The following is a 14,763-nucleotide window of genomic DNA, read 5'->3' as shown; positions in this document are numbered from 1 at the left end:
ATCATTCATTCACAGAGTTTTGAAAATTAATAAATTCAAGGTACCAACATCCTTTGCGGATGTTGGCTTATGTTTCACAATGAACTACCACAGCGCTGTGGAGCGTTGTGTTAGTTCATTGATTCTTCCTCTTAGTGTATCGACTTGCCCATATGTGAGGTAAGGGCGAGCAGGTATACTGACAGGTCTGCAGGAGACCTGCATGGCACCAGCGATCTGTTGATCGCTGGTACAATGCTTTAAGGCTCCTGCAAAAAAAAATAATAAATTTTTTTTTACCTGCAAAAATGTGCATTTATTATTTTTTGTCAGATGGTGAACCTATCCTTTAACTACATTTTTAAATTGGTCATTAAAGATAAACCTGAGTATTTAGTAGCTGTAATGTGTAATGCTGAAAACGTACGTACAAATATGAAAACTTTTCAATGTGCTTTGTTCTTTTTTTAAATATATTTTGCAGACAATAAACAGGACTGAGAAATGTTGGCCAGAAAACCTTGCCTTGAATGGATACACTTCATCTAGAAGTTGACTTCCAGTTTGCACAGGCATCAGACAAAAGCTTTTTTTTCCTTTAATTTTTCTACCTTGCTCAAAGTGTTTTTTATGTGCCGTGCAAAAAAAAAAAAAAAGAACAAAAAAAATACAAAATTACACAAAACAAGAAAAAAAAGTTCTGCTATGTTGACAATTTTATTTTTGTTACTCTTTCTTAATGAACACACCTGATGAAAACATGCTGGGTTATCTTTTCACCTGGAGCTTGACGATCATTGCAACAAGGAGGCGTATTTTGGAAACAGTAAAATTGGTATCAAGGGGAAGCATTTCTGACAAAACCATAACTGTCTTCCTTGAAAATTAAGCTATCCATTTCTTTCATTCATTTCATGTTATTTGTCCATAGGAAAGATTATCTTGAATTCTTATTGCCTTAATTTTAAGGACATCAAACGAACCCAGAGCAAAAGAAAAGCATCTGGATAAAACAAAAGGCATGACATTGACCATCTTAAAATAGTACTCGTGTTGGCATTTCTTATGGGTTCCTAAGGGTAAAATATTAGATGTAAAATTTGACATTCAATTCATTTCTTCATTTGAAGAAAAAAAAATTGCTGATAAAAAGACTATGATGTGTGCAAGAATTAAAACATATGTGTGGACTTTTATGAACTTTCTCTTAAGTGTGAAAACAAAATATAGATGGCTGTAGGTTTTTACAAAGGTGTCAATGAACAATGAAAAACAACTGCATTGAGAAAATGCAGATTTTTTTTTTTTTAATTTGAATGCTGTTTTTTTAATTTCAGTATTTTTATTTACAAAGGTGATCGCTACTAGCAAAGATATTAGTGCTTTCTATTTGCAATCTTTTTTATGAGCTTAAGAGATTTTTAGTCAGCTTTGCTTGTCATATTGCAGAAAGTAGCTTAATAGTGTTACCATTATGTAGGAATTCATGGTTAAAAAAAGCAAAAAAAAAAAAAAAAAAAAAAAAAAGCAATAGATAGAAGAAATTGTTGACAATTTCTGTAGTATTTCCTAGTTGTGATCAAATGCAGCCTATGGATGGCCAATTTTATACCAAAGATGAAGTGACACCCTAAAGCAGTTCAGAAGACAGTGCTTTTTTTTTCTTTTGGTCTCTTCTTTTTTTTGACCTATATGGCCGGACCAATTTTTACTTTCTTCTTGGTTTAAACTATCTTCCACTGGTACTTTATGTCGTACATACAGTATTGTTTGTAAGATATAATGAGTTGGTACATGAAAATTGTGCTGAATATTGCAGCCTAAAAATAACAAATACCAACTATTATTTGTGTATGGCGTCCCCCAGTTTTTTTATAGTATAGCCTGATATTTTATATGGCTACCAGTCTTCCTTTTTTTCTAACTAGACCTCCTCTGAGTATCTAATTTTGTTAAATGCACATGCAACAACAGTTAATATTTATTTTTTAGATGGTGTTTGTTGTTTTTAGCATAACTCATTGACAATCATTTGATTGGTATCAACCAAACCAGTAATACATTTTGGTAAATAGAATTGCCACTAAAATATAAATTTTTATCTTAATTGGAATGGCAAACTTTTTCATTCAAACGAGGCAGCACCCAAATATTAGATAAAAAATGCATTGAATATGTTATGCCAATGTGCACAATGGGCATTTACCAATTTCCAATATCAGTCACTGAGTCTTGGAAAATATAAGTAATGCTGTATTATGTATTAGTAACACTATTTTGATTCCAGAGTTTGTTTTTTTAATCAGGGGTGAATTGAAGCTGAACTCCATACAAATAACAAAATACTGTTGTGTACCTTAAACAGAATCTCCACCAATATTAGAATTCAGTGTTTTTTGTGTAAATGTGTCTTCTCTCGAAAGAATTATTATTTGCCTTATAATGTATAATGGTCCACTTTCTTCCAATGATAAGCCAGGTGACTGCTCTATTTTCCCGGTTCTCTTTATGCATTCTGGCTTCCTACATGCCCTTTTGAAACACACAGCTACAAGGAATGTTGATGTGTGTCCAGGAAGGTTCACCCTCCAAATTTAAGTAACAAACTGTTGCCATGCTTCACAGGCTTTCTGTTCAACTGTGGGTAAACCTTGCCAAGGTTGCAACCAAATGTAATGCTCTCTGCTGTTCCCCAAGGAATTGGACTAATAATTCTGTAGCAGCTACTATGTCATTAGGTTGTGAACACCTTTATTGTTCTCTGCTGCAGCTGAATTTATTGATCATACAATACATGATCATGGGTTAGAATTAAAATGAAGATTAAAGCTGAATTCCAGACAAACAGCTAAATATACAAATTAAATACATACAGTATATGAGTGTTGTTTACCTGACTTGTAATTTTGTCCAGCCAGTCCTGAGATTGACACAGTTCTATTGGACTGTACATCTTGTTGATGAACCAACATTTTCCTTTTGCGGTTAAGTGATTTAATTTGGTCACCTTTCTGCCACCAGCTTATACTGGGGCAGCAAAGGAGCAGATAAATGACGAGGTCATCACTATCTACCTGTCAGCCTGCTCCTTGTTACCACAGGAGCATACAAAAGAACCTGATTATCCTGACTCTTCATTCCAGAGTGCTGCTTTGCAGGGGATTACAAGAGTCTGATAGAAAGACAGATTCAAGCACTGACATTTTTGTATTAAAATTACATCTTTTAAATGAATACATATGTCTTCCTGGACTTCAGCTTTAAAGGTTGTAAGAAAACATTTTTTTTTTAATTTGCAGGTTACAATGCAGAGACTATTTCACTTCCTATAGGTAGTTTTTTTTTTTTTGGGGGGGGGGGGGGAGGGGGCTCCTGGAGTTCAGCTTTAAACACATCCTTAAAATCTACACATACACCTGTAGTCTGTAAATTTGGAAAAAAAAATATATAATGTGAATATATTATAAAAGTGCAGTGCATTTCAGTGAACTGAAAAATTAAATGCACAATAATTCTTTTTAAGTCTACTCCAGAATCTATCTTTGTTAGGCTGCCCAAGAACAATCCTGTGGACTAATATCTGGGACTGAGCATTTTAATTACCTACTCACAGATGTCTTTTAAAGCATTTAGTAAACAAATAAGAAGCTTGATTCTTGGCAAAAATAGATTGCCAATAATGGTTACTAATTCTTCAAATTATGCTTATTTTATCTTTTCTGTAAACAATCTTCTGATCGCAGACCTGTAGCATAAAGCTGAACTCTAGGTATGGATTTTATTGCACAGGTAAGTATGCATATGTCACACTTTTGGGACCACTGTAGAAGCAGAGAATCGCTGTAATAGTCTCCACTACTACATTGATCACCGCTGTCTTTTGAGTCCCATGCCAACCACAGGGGATTGCTTGCTCTGCATGGGTGCCATTCAGACAAAAACATGTACTTCTAATTGGACTAGGTGAAGAGACAGGGCAGTGATGTCATAATCTCAGAGAACACCTTTCATTCATTGAGAAAAACTGTACCCAGGCCCACAGGTAAGGCATGTACATACCTACATTAGTTCAAGCTGGAACTATGCAATGAAATCCATATCTGAAGTTCAGCTTTATAATAAAAATTCATGCATAATGGAGAAAAATATCAAACAATTCTGCTTAATCTCCTTCAGGTGACTTCTCTGGATACTCCTACTGCAATATTTACATATATATATATATATATATATATATATATATATATATATATATCACATACTGTATATGTACTATATATATCCAGTTAGCTTCATTGAATATGCACTTCCCTAAAAAACTAATTATATATAAGACAGAAGACCACAGCACTGTGTTCTGGAATGCTCTTTTAGATCAGGGGTCTCCAAACTTTCTAAGCAAAGGGCCAGTTTACTGTCATTCAGACTTTAGGAGTGCCGGAATGCCAAGTGTAAGTAGAAAATGTCCTAGCATCAGTAAGAGTAAAAAAAATGATATAGTACTTGTAGTCAGTGGAAGGAGGAATAGTGTCAAGTCATTGGTAATAGTTGGAGGAACAGTGCCCCATCATTGGTATTAGTGGGAGGAATATTGCCCCACCATTGGTCTCAGTGGAATGAATTGTGCCCAATCATGCCCCATAGTTGGTGCTAGTGGAAGAAGTGGTGCCTCTTTGTTGGTGTCAGTGGGAGAAATAGTACCCTGAGGGCCAGATAGAGGTGAACAAAGGGCCACATTTGGCCCACAGCTGCAGTTTGGAGACCACTGTTTTAGATTATTGAATTGAAACATGAATGTTTGGCATTTTTCAAGGACTTGAATAACTTTATACTTTACCCAATTACTTTATTCTAAAGTAGCCAGTAGTTACGCTTTCATATATGGAAACATCTATTTCAAAGTGTTTTATATGTGCACTTCCAAAAATTTGTATTAAAAAATCTGTTCTTTTAATACTTGTGTGTTTTGTAATAGATACATGACTCTGATCAGATTTTTGTTCTATTTTTTTATTTCTAATGTTTTATTATCATGAGAACTAAGTTTAGATAATGTCCCTTGACATTCTAAAATCATAATTCTAAATCATACATAATAATAATAATAATAATAAAAAAAAAAAAAAAAGGGAAGAGCAAAGTAAATTTTGCAGTAGGGTACATATTGTTTCAGATTAAAGTCACCTAAAGGTTGACATTCTCATTTTTTTTCTATAAAGAAATATGTTATAACATTCACAAACAGACATACATGTACACATCCTCCTGAATGACAAATAAATCTTATATTAATTTATGTTTCAAAATCTGAATTTTTGAAAGACCCAAAAATGATAAAATACTTCTGGTTAAGATGTATTAGATCAGTGTTTGTCAATGTTATAAATTACTTTTGTTCTATTATTACTATTTTAATTGTTAGTCAACATTTTAGAAATATTTGTGCTTCGAAGTCTGATGGCCATGTAAATGAGTTATAGAAAATGCACACAAAGTCTTAAATGTGCATTTTCTTCTTAAGCAGTTTGGATGTTTTTATCAATAAATCTAAACAATTTTGCACATGCCCATTGCATACATATAGACAAATAACTTCATTTCAAGATGAAATGGTTTGATATGTTTGTACATACATTTCTTCTTTTTTTTTTATTGCTGTTGTGCTTCAAAGGGGATATCCACTCATTTCTGATCCATACTGCAGTCATATTACCTTGGGAATAATAAGTATTGTATGACTGAAGACTACTTTAATGGTTCCTGAGCATTATGCTAAACTGTCTACTTATTGCTACTACTGCCACAAAAAATAGAAAATTCTGTTGCAAAATGTATAGTAATATTTGTGAAATGTAATGTAATTCAAACAGACAGACTACAAACATTCTCTTAGAGGAACACACTATCAGAGAACAAAGTGGCTTTATATAAATCAGTATGTCTTAGAATGTATGACCTAACAATAGACTAATTCAGAGCTGCTAAGTACTGTATTTTTACATGATAACATTCTGAAAAAAAAATATATAATTAAATAAAATACTTGCATAGAAAAGAATGGTAATTAGATCTATATTCTAGTATTACATAAAAAGGATGCTAAAATATGAGTGGATATCTCCTTGAAATCACACGTTTTTACTGCAGTTGTGACATGTGCCTATGTTTTAAGATACTGTGCTGGCAGCTCTTTTCTTTATTTTTTTAAAAAAAATCAGTACAAATGAGTATAAATGTTCTGGCAAACATAATATAGTGTTTAAAAAGAATACTTTTTTACTTTCAAATTCAAAATAAAGCCTCAATAACGATCAGCACTTAGGTTCTGATGTAGCTACCATGTGGCCAAGGGGAGAGAGAGAGAGACTTCTTGTATGGTCGAAAAAACTGCTGCTATTTTTACTTGTGTAAACTAAACATCTACCCAATTTAAGCTGCTAATGGTAAAGAGTCTCTATTTAAAAGAAAAATCTCTTATGCCTGGGGCATTTTTACTATTTTTTTTTCTAAAACTGTGTTGTTTTTTAAGACGACATGCTGTAAATGTTTGCATTGTTAAAGACTAAACGTTAAGTCCTAGAAATGAGCAAATCTGTAATTTGTCCCAGACTTGTCATTTGTGACTTTACTGGGACAACCTTTTTTTTAAGCTGTCTAATTAACTTATCAAATAAATGGTTAGATAAGAGCAAATGTTTAAAGAAAATCTGCCACAAATTGCAATAATATCAATATTTAAGTTACCTGCTGGTCAAGCTTTGTAATATAATAATAGATTCTGTACATGCAGCTTAGTTCAAGTAATCATCACCTATGTAGAAGATATATATTTGTGAATATTCAACAAACAGACTAATTATCTAATGCCTATGAACCCTGCACTGTTCAATGAAGGATGGGAAGAGGACAGGATAGCACAGATACTAAAGTTATTATTAATAATCATTTCAGTGGCATAGTTACGGACCTAGGACGTATAGGAATTTGTTGGGCTCCCCCCTCCTAATTAGTCTCCTTACAGTGGAGTTAATTCTCACCTATTATCTTCCCAATTCAGAAAGTACATAAAACCTTTGCCCCAATTTGGCAATGGTGCTGTGTTAGTACCTTGGTGTACTTCCTAACTTCTGCATTCATCAGTTCAGCTGTGCTTTACATAGGATGGAAGTATCCTCATAAGATGACTTATCACTTCATCAAAACAGACCAACGTTGGCTGTGATTGCTGAAAGCTATGTTCCCTATCATTTAGCTGATTTTTCTAAGTCTGAGCACAGATGTTATCCATTTGCATATACAGTATTAGAGTTCATTGCCTTTTAATATTTAATTTCAGGATCCAAAATATACAAAAAAAATGTTTTCAGTGTCTGTTGCTTTGATTGATTTAATATGTGGCAGATTCTCTTTGAAAATCCGATCTACCCAAAATCTATAATGGATAACATAAAACAGTTTGCTCATCTCTAGGTAGTTCATTTTATTTTCTTTTTTGGTTCATTAGAAAGTTTATATCAAAAATAAATATATTTTTGTTCCAGTTAACATTATACACAAATCATGTAAAACTAAGGGCTAAATATACCATTGGGAGATGTAGAGGATGAAAGGTGGAATAAATCATTGACTTTATATCATCCACTTTTATGTCATAGCTACAATTTCCTTTGTCTATGAGATGTCATATCTTGTCATTTTTGATGTCTAAACATATTCAGATAGCACTTTCCATGTCAAGTCACCCAAGTGTATATTTAGCATTAAAATGTTCATTTTGTCATTGTGGTTGAGAGAAAGAAACTTTTGATTTGCATCTAGTTACATAATTACAAGATGCAAGTTTCAAGCATGATCAAAGCAGGATAAGCATTGTTCTTAACAATGATGGCTGTATATGACTGTATCATTCTGAAAGTTGAAATGTAAATTTGTTCTTTTAAAGGTAGAAAAATAGCTATGTGTTTTGAGGTGCAACCTTATGGAATAAAACAGAAAACACAATTGTTTGAAAGCCTTAAACATGTGCACACCTTTCAAGCGTTTTTATCCAAATTTTGTTCATGTTGTTCATGTTCAAACTCCAAACTGCTAAACTGCTAGTGTTAGCCAAGTATGACACATACACGGTTTTCATAATAATGAATTATATTCAGTAACCCATAGTTACCAATTGCAGATGAGGTCAGTCTGTGTACACTAACATCTGATCTGTGCTTTTTGGATATGAGTTACATCATAATGAATTTTTCAGTTATGTTAAAAAAAAAAGCCACACTAACGTTTGTCACATGCAAACTGCAATGTACAGCAAGCACTAGCAACCAGTCAGAAATGATCTTTTGTTTGGTAAAACAAATTTGCTGAAAGCTGATCTCTCATTGGGTGCTGTGTGTACTGCCCATCATTGCTCTTTGCGTCACCTTATTTTGTGCATCTATTAAATAAACAACCTGTGATGATTATATTTGTTTGGTTAATTCAGTAAAACAATATTTTGTGATTGAAATATGGCTTCTGTTTTCAGAGAGGATCTGTGCAGTGCGACTGCATAAGTATTAGAAAATAAACAGGATGAGATGAATTATGACTGCCTTCAGTATACAGTGTATAGAAATTATTTGTATGAAAAACCTATTGGTGAAACAACTGATGACATAATATCAAATCTTCCTGAGTTTTGTTCAGACTAGCTGGTTACTTTTTACAATGTATACAATTTTGAAAGATTCCCATACTTTCAGTTCATATGATTGGGTGGACATGCAAGGATATTTTTATTATTTACTAATGCTGGAAAGGGCAAAATTGGGAGCCCTTCTGCACAGAAACCAATCAGCTTCCAGGTTTTTTGCCAAAGCTTATTTGAACAAGCTGAGGTTAGAAACTGATTGGCTACCATGCACAAGTGCACCAGCATCTGAGTGAACCAGCTTTAACAAATCTGCCCCATAGTTATTATCTTGCTATGAATGAGAGTATTTAGTTCATTGCTAAATGATCAGGGCACTCATTCAGTTAGGTAAACTCCTCCTCATAGTTGAAATCTCTATTATGTTTAGACGTCTACCTTTGAACCTGTGTTTACCTAATGTACAACTGGCATTGGAGAAATGTAGGGCTTTTCTTGGCTTTCTCTGGGTAATGTTAGTTGCATGATTATGTCTGGCTCCAATACTTCTGAGTCAGAGACCTGGAACCAACATGCAGCAAATGAAAGCCATGGAAATGTCAGAGTTTCTTATTTCTATCTTCATGTTCCAGGATTGTGACTTAAGGATTGAAGCCATAGTATCTATGTGGCAGCAAACATTCCTATAAGGAGAGGTCAGAATTGGAAGTCTGTACATTTCTCAATGACAAATTTCCTTTAGAGCCAAACTACAGGCATATCTGTTTTTATGATTTTTTTTTAAATCTTCAATTCAAACAAAAACACTCAAATTTTTTTGTTTTTGCTTTTTGTTTTACTTTTTTAGGAGCTCACTGACAGCAGTCCCAGTGTTATGCACCTCCACCCCCTTGTTCTGTTGTGTCATTCACAAAGCACAGTGATGATGCTGTGACTGTGCTTTGTGAATGGCACAACTGACAGAGTAGATGGAGGTGAAACATGGGAACTGATGCCATTTGTAAAGACCAGAAGTGTAGCTCTGCGCTGTGCATGGCAGAATCATTCAGCACAACAAAAACAGCTTTTGAAGTAATAAAAACATGCCAGGAATTATGTGTAAACTGAATTAAAAAAACAAAACAAAAATAACTGTGTCTGGGGAATCATGTAATACAACAAAATTAAAGTGGTACTAAACCCTTTTGTCCTTTACAATCAAGGAAGCTGCCATCTTAGCCTCTGTCTGATGTGCATGGTGCTACACATGTGATTAGTTATGACACTAGCTAATGTATTTGATGGATTGTTTGAGAGCACAACCAACTGTGACAGATATCCGTCATGGCTTTGAATGTAGCTGTTTTGAGAAACCATTAAATTCAAGGGTTTTGTTCCATTTTAAAGTGGAACTTTAGGCAGAAAATTAAGTCTTGCTAGATCACTTCAGGGTGGCCCTATAGATATGTAAAAAATTACAAATAAGTGCCTATACTGTTTAAAATCCAGTAAAACACTGTCTCATTCTGCTTAGTTGCTCTCTATTTTTAGGCATTTTTAGGCACTGTGCCAACTTTTTAGAGGTCGATCTGCTGACAGTCCAAAGATTAACTGCCTCCTGACCACCCTATAGCAGAAATACTGCTACAGGGTGGCACAGGTGCACAAAATCATGAACATATATGTAATTTTGCATTTCCAGGGTAGGAAGGAAGGGACACACCCTACCCACGCCTCCATTTGCGGTATTCAATCACCTGGTCCCAGCCAGTGATTACTTGCAGGCGCCTGGTGATTGCCAAGCATCTCCATTGGGTAGGAAACCTGTTTGTAAACAAAGCAGTTTTCCTCCCTGTCTGCTGGTGCACACTGCTTTGGAGTGTGCTTACAGTGTGCTTACAGTGAAGCACATGGACAGAGCACATAGTAAAACAGCACACAGTTAACTCTTTGATTGCCCCATATGGTAACCCCTTCCTGTCCAGTGCCATTAGTATAGTGGCTGTGCTTTTTGTTTTAGCACTGATCACTGTATTGGTGTCACTGGGGATGTTGGTGACACCAAGTCAGTTCCTCCCAGTGTCAGAAGGCCCGCCGCAGTCCCCCTATATGTCACTGATCGTTGTCATTACTAGTAAAATGAAAAAAATAAAAAAAAATTCCAGTATATATATCGCCAATGAAATTTGATTTTTTTCTAATTTTTTTACTGGACATGTTTAATAGCAAAAAGTCAAAAATATTGTTTCTTTTTCTCAAAATTGCCAGTCTTTTTTTTTTTGTTATAGCGCAAAAAATTAAAAACGCACAGGCGATCAAATAGGACCAAAAGGAAGCTCAACTTGTGGGAAAAAAAGGACATACATTTCATTTGGGTGCATCGTTGCATGACTGTGCAATTGTCAGTTAAAGTAACGCAGCTCTGTAATGCAAAAAATGGCCTGGTCAGGAAGGGGGGTAAATCCTCTGGAGGGCAAGTGGTTAATCTGGAACTAAACCTATCAATTTAACAGTTTCAAAAACATTTACATTCCAGGAATGTTAACTGTCACATTTGCTTGTGTTGTCAACCAAACTGTCAAACCACCAAATGACTGGTGTTATAACTGATCATATGTGCAGCACCATGGCAGTTGCAGATCAAACAGATGGCAGCTTCCTTGGATGTAAAGGATAGGAGCGTTTGGTTCTGCTTTAATTGCTGCCTGGGGCTCTGGGCTTCAACAAAATGGCAGCCTCCAGTAAGAAGAAATAGGAATAATGCTGGAGGCAATTTACAGCACACACTAATTTTGATATCATATTTATTAATGTGGAATGTATGTTCCTTGCTAAAGAACATTATATTTTATCAATTGTTATGAGTAAAAGTCCACTTCATGTTGGAAATCAGCATTGTAGTTACTGACTGAATATCATCATAAGATATCATGTATATTTGTCTAATTCAGAACCTTTTAGTTACTCATGACTTCAACAAGAGCATAGAACTTACTTACCATGACATTGAATTGGTAAGGAAAACATACAGTATCCATTTTCAATCAAAATCACTATTCAAAATATTCATACTGTAACCGAGGTCATGTTACAAAAGCAACGATTGCCTATTGATTTTATTGGTTAATAATCATGACATATTTGATGGCAAATTAAAGTACATGTGGGTAATTGAACCCAGCATCTCTAAAGAAACAAAAAAGTTGATTTAATGAGGGTAATAAGGCTGTTCATTTTGCAAAGGAATTTTCAGTTTGCAATTAACTATTTTCCCATAGCTTAGTGAACGTGGCGAAGCTCTGCTGACTTCCTCCAATCACAAGCAAACAAAAACACTGGGTTTTCCCTTGCATGTGATTAGATAGACTTCGCAAAATGAATTTGGACTACATTCACTAAGCAAAGTGAAACTGTGGTTACAAAGCAAACAGCTTATTTGTCTTTAGTAAATCAACCCAAAAAACTGGTCAACTGCAAGCCTGATTAATGAGAGTGACGTCTATGTACAGAAGTAGTCTGTCTCAATGCAAGAGGAAATTATCTAACACAATGCTTAACTGTTCACAGTTTACATTAAATATTTTTGTTTACAAAGTGTTTTAAATGCAAGATTTGTTGATGTTTATGGTTATACAGTATAGTTTGGGCTATAATGTACATAAATGATTAAACCTGGGATTAATCTTTGACATGTTTTTTATATTTTTATTATTTTACTCCACATGTTTTTTTACCTCTTTGTATGTTATTATGATATTTTTGTCATAACAAAGTGCCAAGATGGTGTGTAAGATATTTTGCTATCAAAGCTGTTTGTCATTTTTCTTAGTCACAATGATGAAATTGCAGAGATAAACCTTTAAAAAGCAGCTCATAAAGCTAAAATATGTTTTTCATACTTTACAATTGGGTTGATGGTCTTTACTGCTCTTTGTGCTGCAAAAAGTTTTTTTAGCAGCCAATTTTCAAAGAAACATTAAATACCATATAAAAATATTCTACTTTTGATTCAAAAGGACCACATTAGAAACAACATTTGGCACAATATTATTGTAAAATAAGGAAAAACCATAGTTTTAAAAGATAGCTGATTATGGGTACTAGCCTGTAGGATAAACCAGTTACCAACTAGGCGAATATATATACTACATGCCATAAAAAATGCATACACAGAGGTTAACTTCAGTGAAAACTGCATATCATTCAAAAATATATAAACAGTTGAATTTATATACAAATAATAGAAATGTGGACCTTGATCCCTACCCTTCGCTTAAAGAGGAGTTCCACTCAAAAGCTGAAGCTCCGCTTATTTGCCTCCTACCCCCCTCCACTGCCATATTTGGCACCTTTTGGGTGGGATCGAATACCTGTTTTTGACAGGCATATGTTCCCACTTCCAGTTCAGTTTGCCATGGCGAAGTGAGCTGGCAGTTTGGCCCCCTCCTCCCTCCCGCAGTCTCCTAGGAACTTTCACAGGTCCCAGAAGACTACCCGACCAAATAGGAGGAAGCAGCGTGACTCGCACATGTGCAGTGGGCAACAGGCTGTGAGGGTGCAGCTGTCACAGCCTGGTGCCCACAGTAGAGATACAGACACCATGGAGGAGAGATGGGGAGAAGGGACGGCACGGGTGAGAACTGCACTGGACTCCGGGACAGGTAAGTGTGTGTTTATTAAAAGTCAGCATTTACAGTTTTTGTAGCTGCTGACTTTTAATAAACACAAAAATGGCTAGAAATCTGCTTTAATGTGATTGGCTGCTTATTAATCTATTGGCAAGTTAAAGTGGTTGTAAACACTCAAAATTTCTTACCTTCATGCATTCTATGTATAACGGTAAAAAACCTTCTTTGTGCAGTAGTAGTACCCCCAGCTCCCCCCTAATGCTTACATGAGTCCCATCCCAATCCAACAATGTGTACAAGAACCTCGGCTGTCCCAGGTCTCTGTCTTCCCATTGGCTGAGACAGCAGCAGGAGCCCTTGGTTCCTGATGCTGTCACTCACAGCCAGTGAGCCAATGATGAGGGGCAGGGTTGAGCCATGGCTCCATGTGTGAATGGACACATGGAGCAGCGGTTTGGGAGCGTGCCTGCTCAAGTGACCCCATAGCAAGCTGCTAGCTATGAGGACACCTGACAGGAAGGAGGAATTAGGAGTGTCGGTGGGGGACCCGAAAAGAGGTGGATCAGGACTGCTCTGTGCAAGACCACTGCACAGAGCAGGTAAGTATAACATGTTTGTTATTTAAAAAAAATGAACCTTTGGTATCGCTTTAAGGAGGTGAGAAAAGTGTCCAGAGCTCACTTTACAGGAACATTCATTTTTCAATGAAGGTAACCTCTGCTGTGTAAATTCACCACAGGATTCTTTTTTTCTTCTTTCACTTGCTGCTCATGCTGGGTCTGGGTGTGTTTGAAGCATTGGCTTTAAAGCAGTATTAAACCCAAAAACAAAAATGTAATATATTGCAGATTACCAATCCTTATATGTGGTGGCTGCATTAGTTTTTTTTTCACCTGGGTATGCAGCCAATAATTCAATTCCTGTCTTGTATGTCGGCATTCTGGGTAAAGTAGCAAAAAGCATACAACACTGGACAGCAGCATTGTCAGTCTGGGGAGAGGGTAGTGTTAGACTAGCAGATTTAGATGAACTAACAAGTTAAAGCTTCACTCCAGTTAAAATGTTATAGGCAGTTACAACAAAGAGTTTTTTGTTTCCCTTTGGAAGGTTTTACATAAAAGAATAAAAGCTGCTCATTGTAAGCATCCCATCAGTGTTAAATGGTTTGTCTCAACCCTCTAACTGCTGCTTGGTCTGTTAAAGTAAGTTGAAAATCAGACTTACTGGCTGGATTACCAGGTAAAAATAAGGGGACAAAGACTAAAAGGAAAACAAAACAAATGCAGCTCTCACATGTAAGAATCAAAGAGCTGGAATGTAATAAATATTTGTTTTGGGGTTTAATATTGCTATAATGACATGTGTTCCTTTCTTCAGCTTTACATAAAGGAACCCTTGTTATAATTATCAGATCTCAGGGCAAACCCTGCTAAAAGATAGTATATCCACAGTTCACTTTACATTGATCAGTAAGTTGTAGGCACAAAAATAAATAAAGGAATAGGAAATGTAACATAGCTTGTGTACTTGATCCTAGAGTGGATCATT

General features: G+C 35.4%; 1 protein-coding gene across 1 annotated transcript in view; it reads left to right on the top strand.

The window, feature by feature from the left end:
* RBMS3 (RNA binding motif single stranded interacting protein 3) overlaps window positions 1–8,441 on the top strand; it is a 751,114-nt gene extending 742,673 nt beyond the window's left edge. Inside the window, exon 14 of the mRNA XM_089690799.1 lies at window positions 464–8,441. Within this exon, the coding sequence (XP_089546925.1) occupies window positions 464–470 (7 nt within the window). The 3' untranslated portion in view covers window positions 471–8,441. The remainder of the gene's footprint in view (window positions 1–463) is intronic.
* The last annotated feature ends 6,322 nt before the right edge of the window (window positions 8,442–14,763 follow it).

The sequence above is a fragment of the Staurois parvus genome, unplaced genomic scaffold (genome assembly GCF_062004578.1).
Source record: "Staurois parvus isolate SC_StPar_1 unplaced genomic scaffold, SC_StPar_1.0 ptg000021l, whole genome shotgun sequence".
Lineage (NCBI taxonomy): Eukaryota > Metazoa > Chordata > Amphibia > Anura > Ranidae > Staurois > Staurois parvus.
This window is presented reverse-complemented; position numbering and strand designations above follow the sequence as displayed.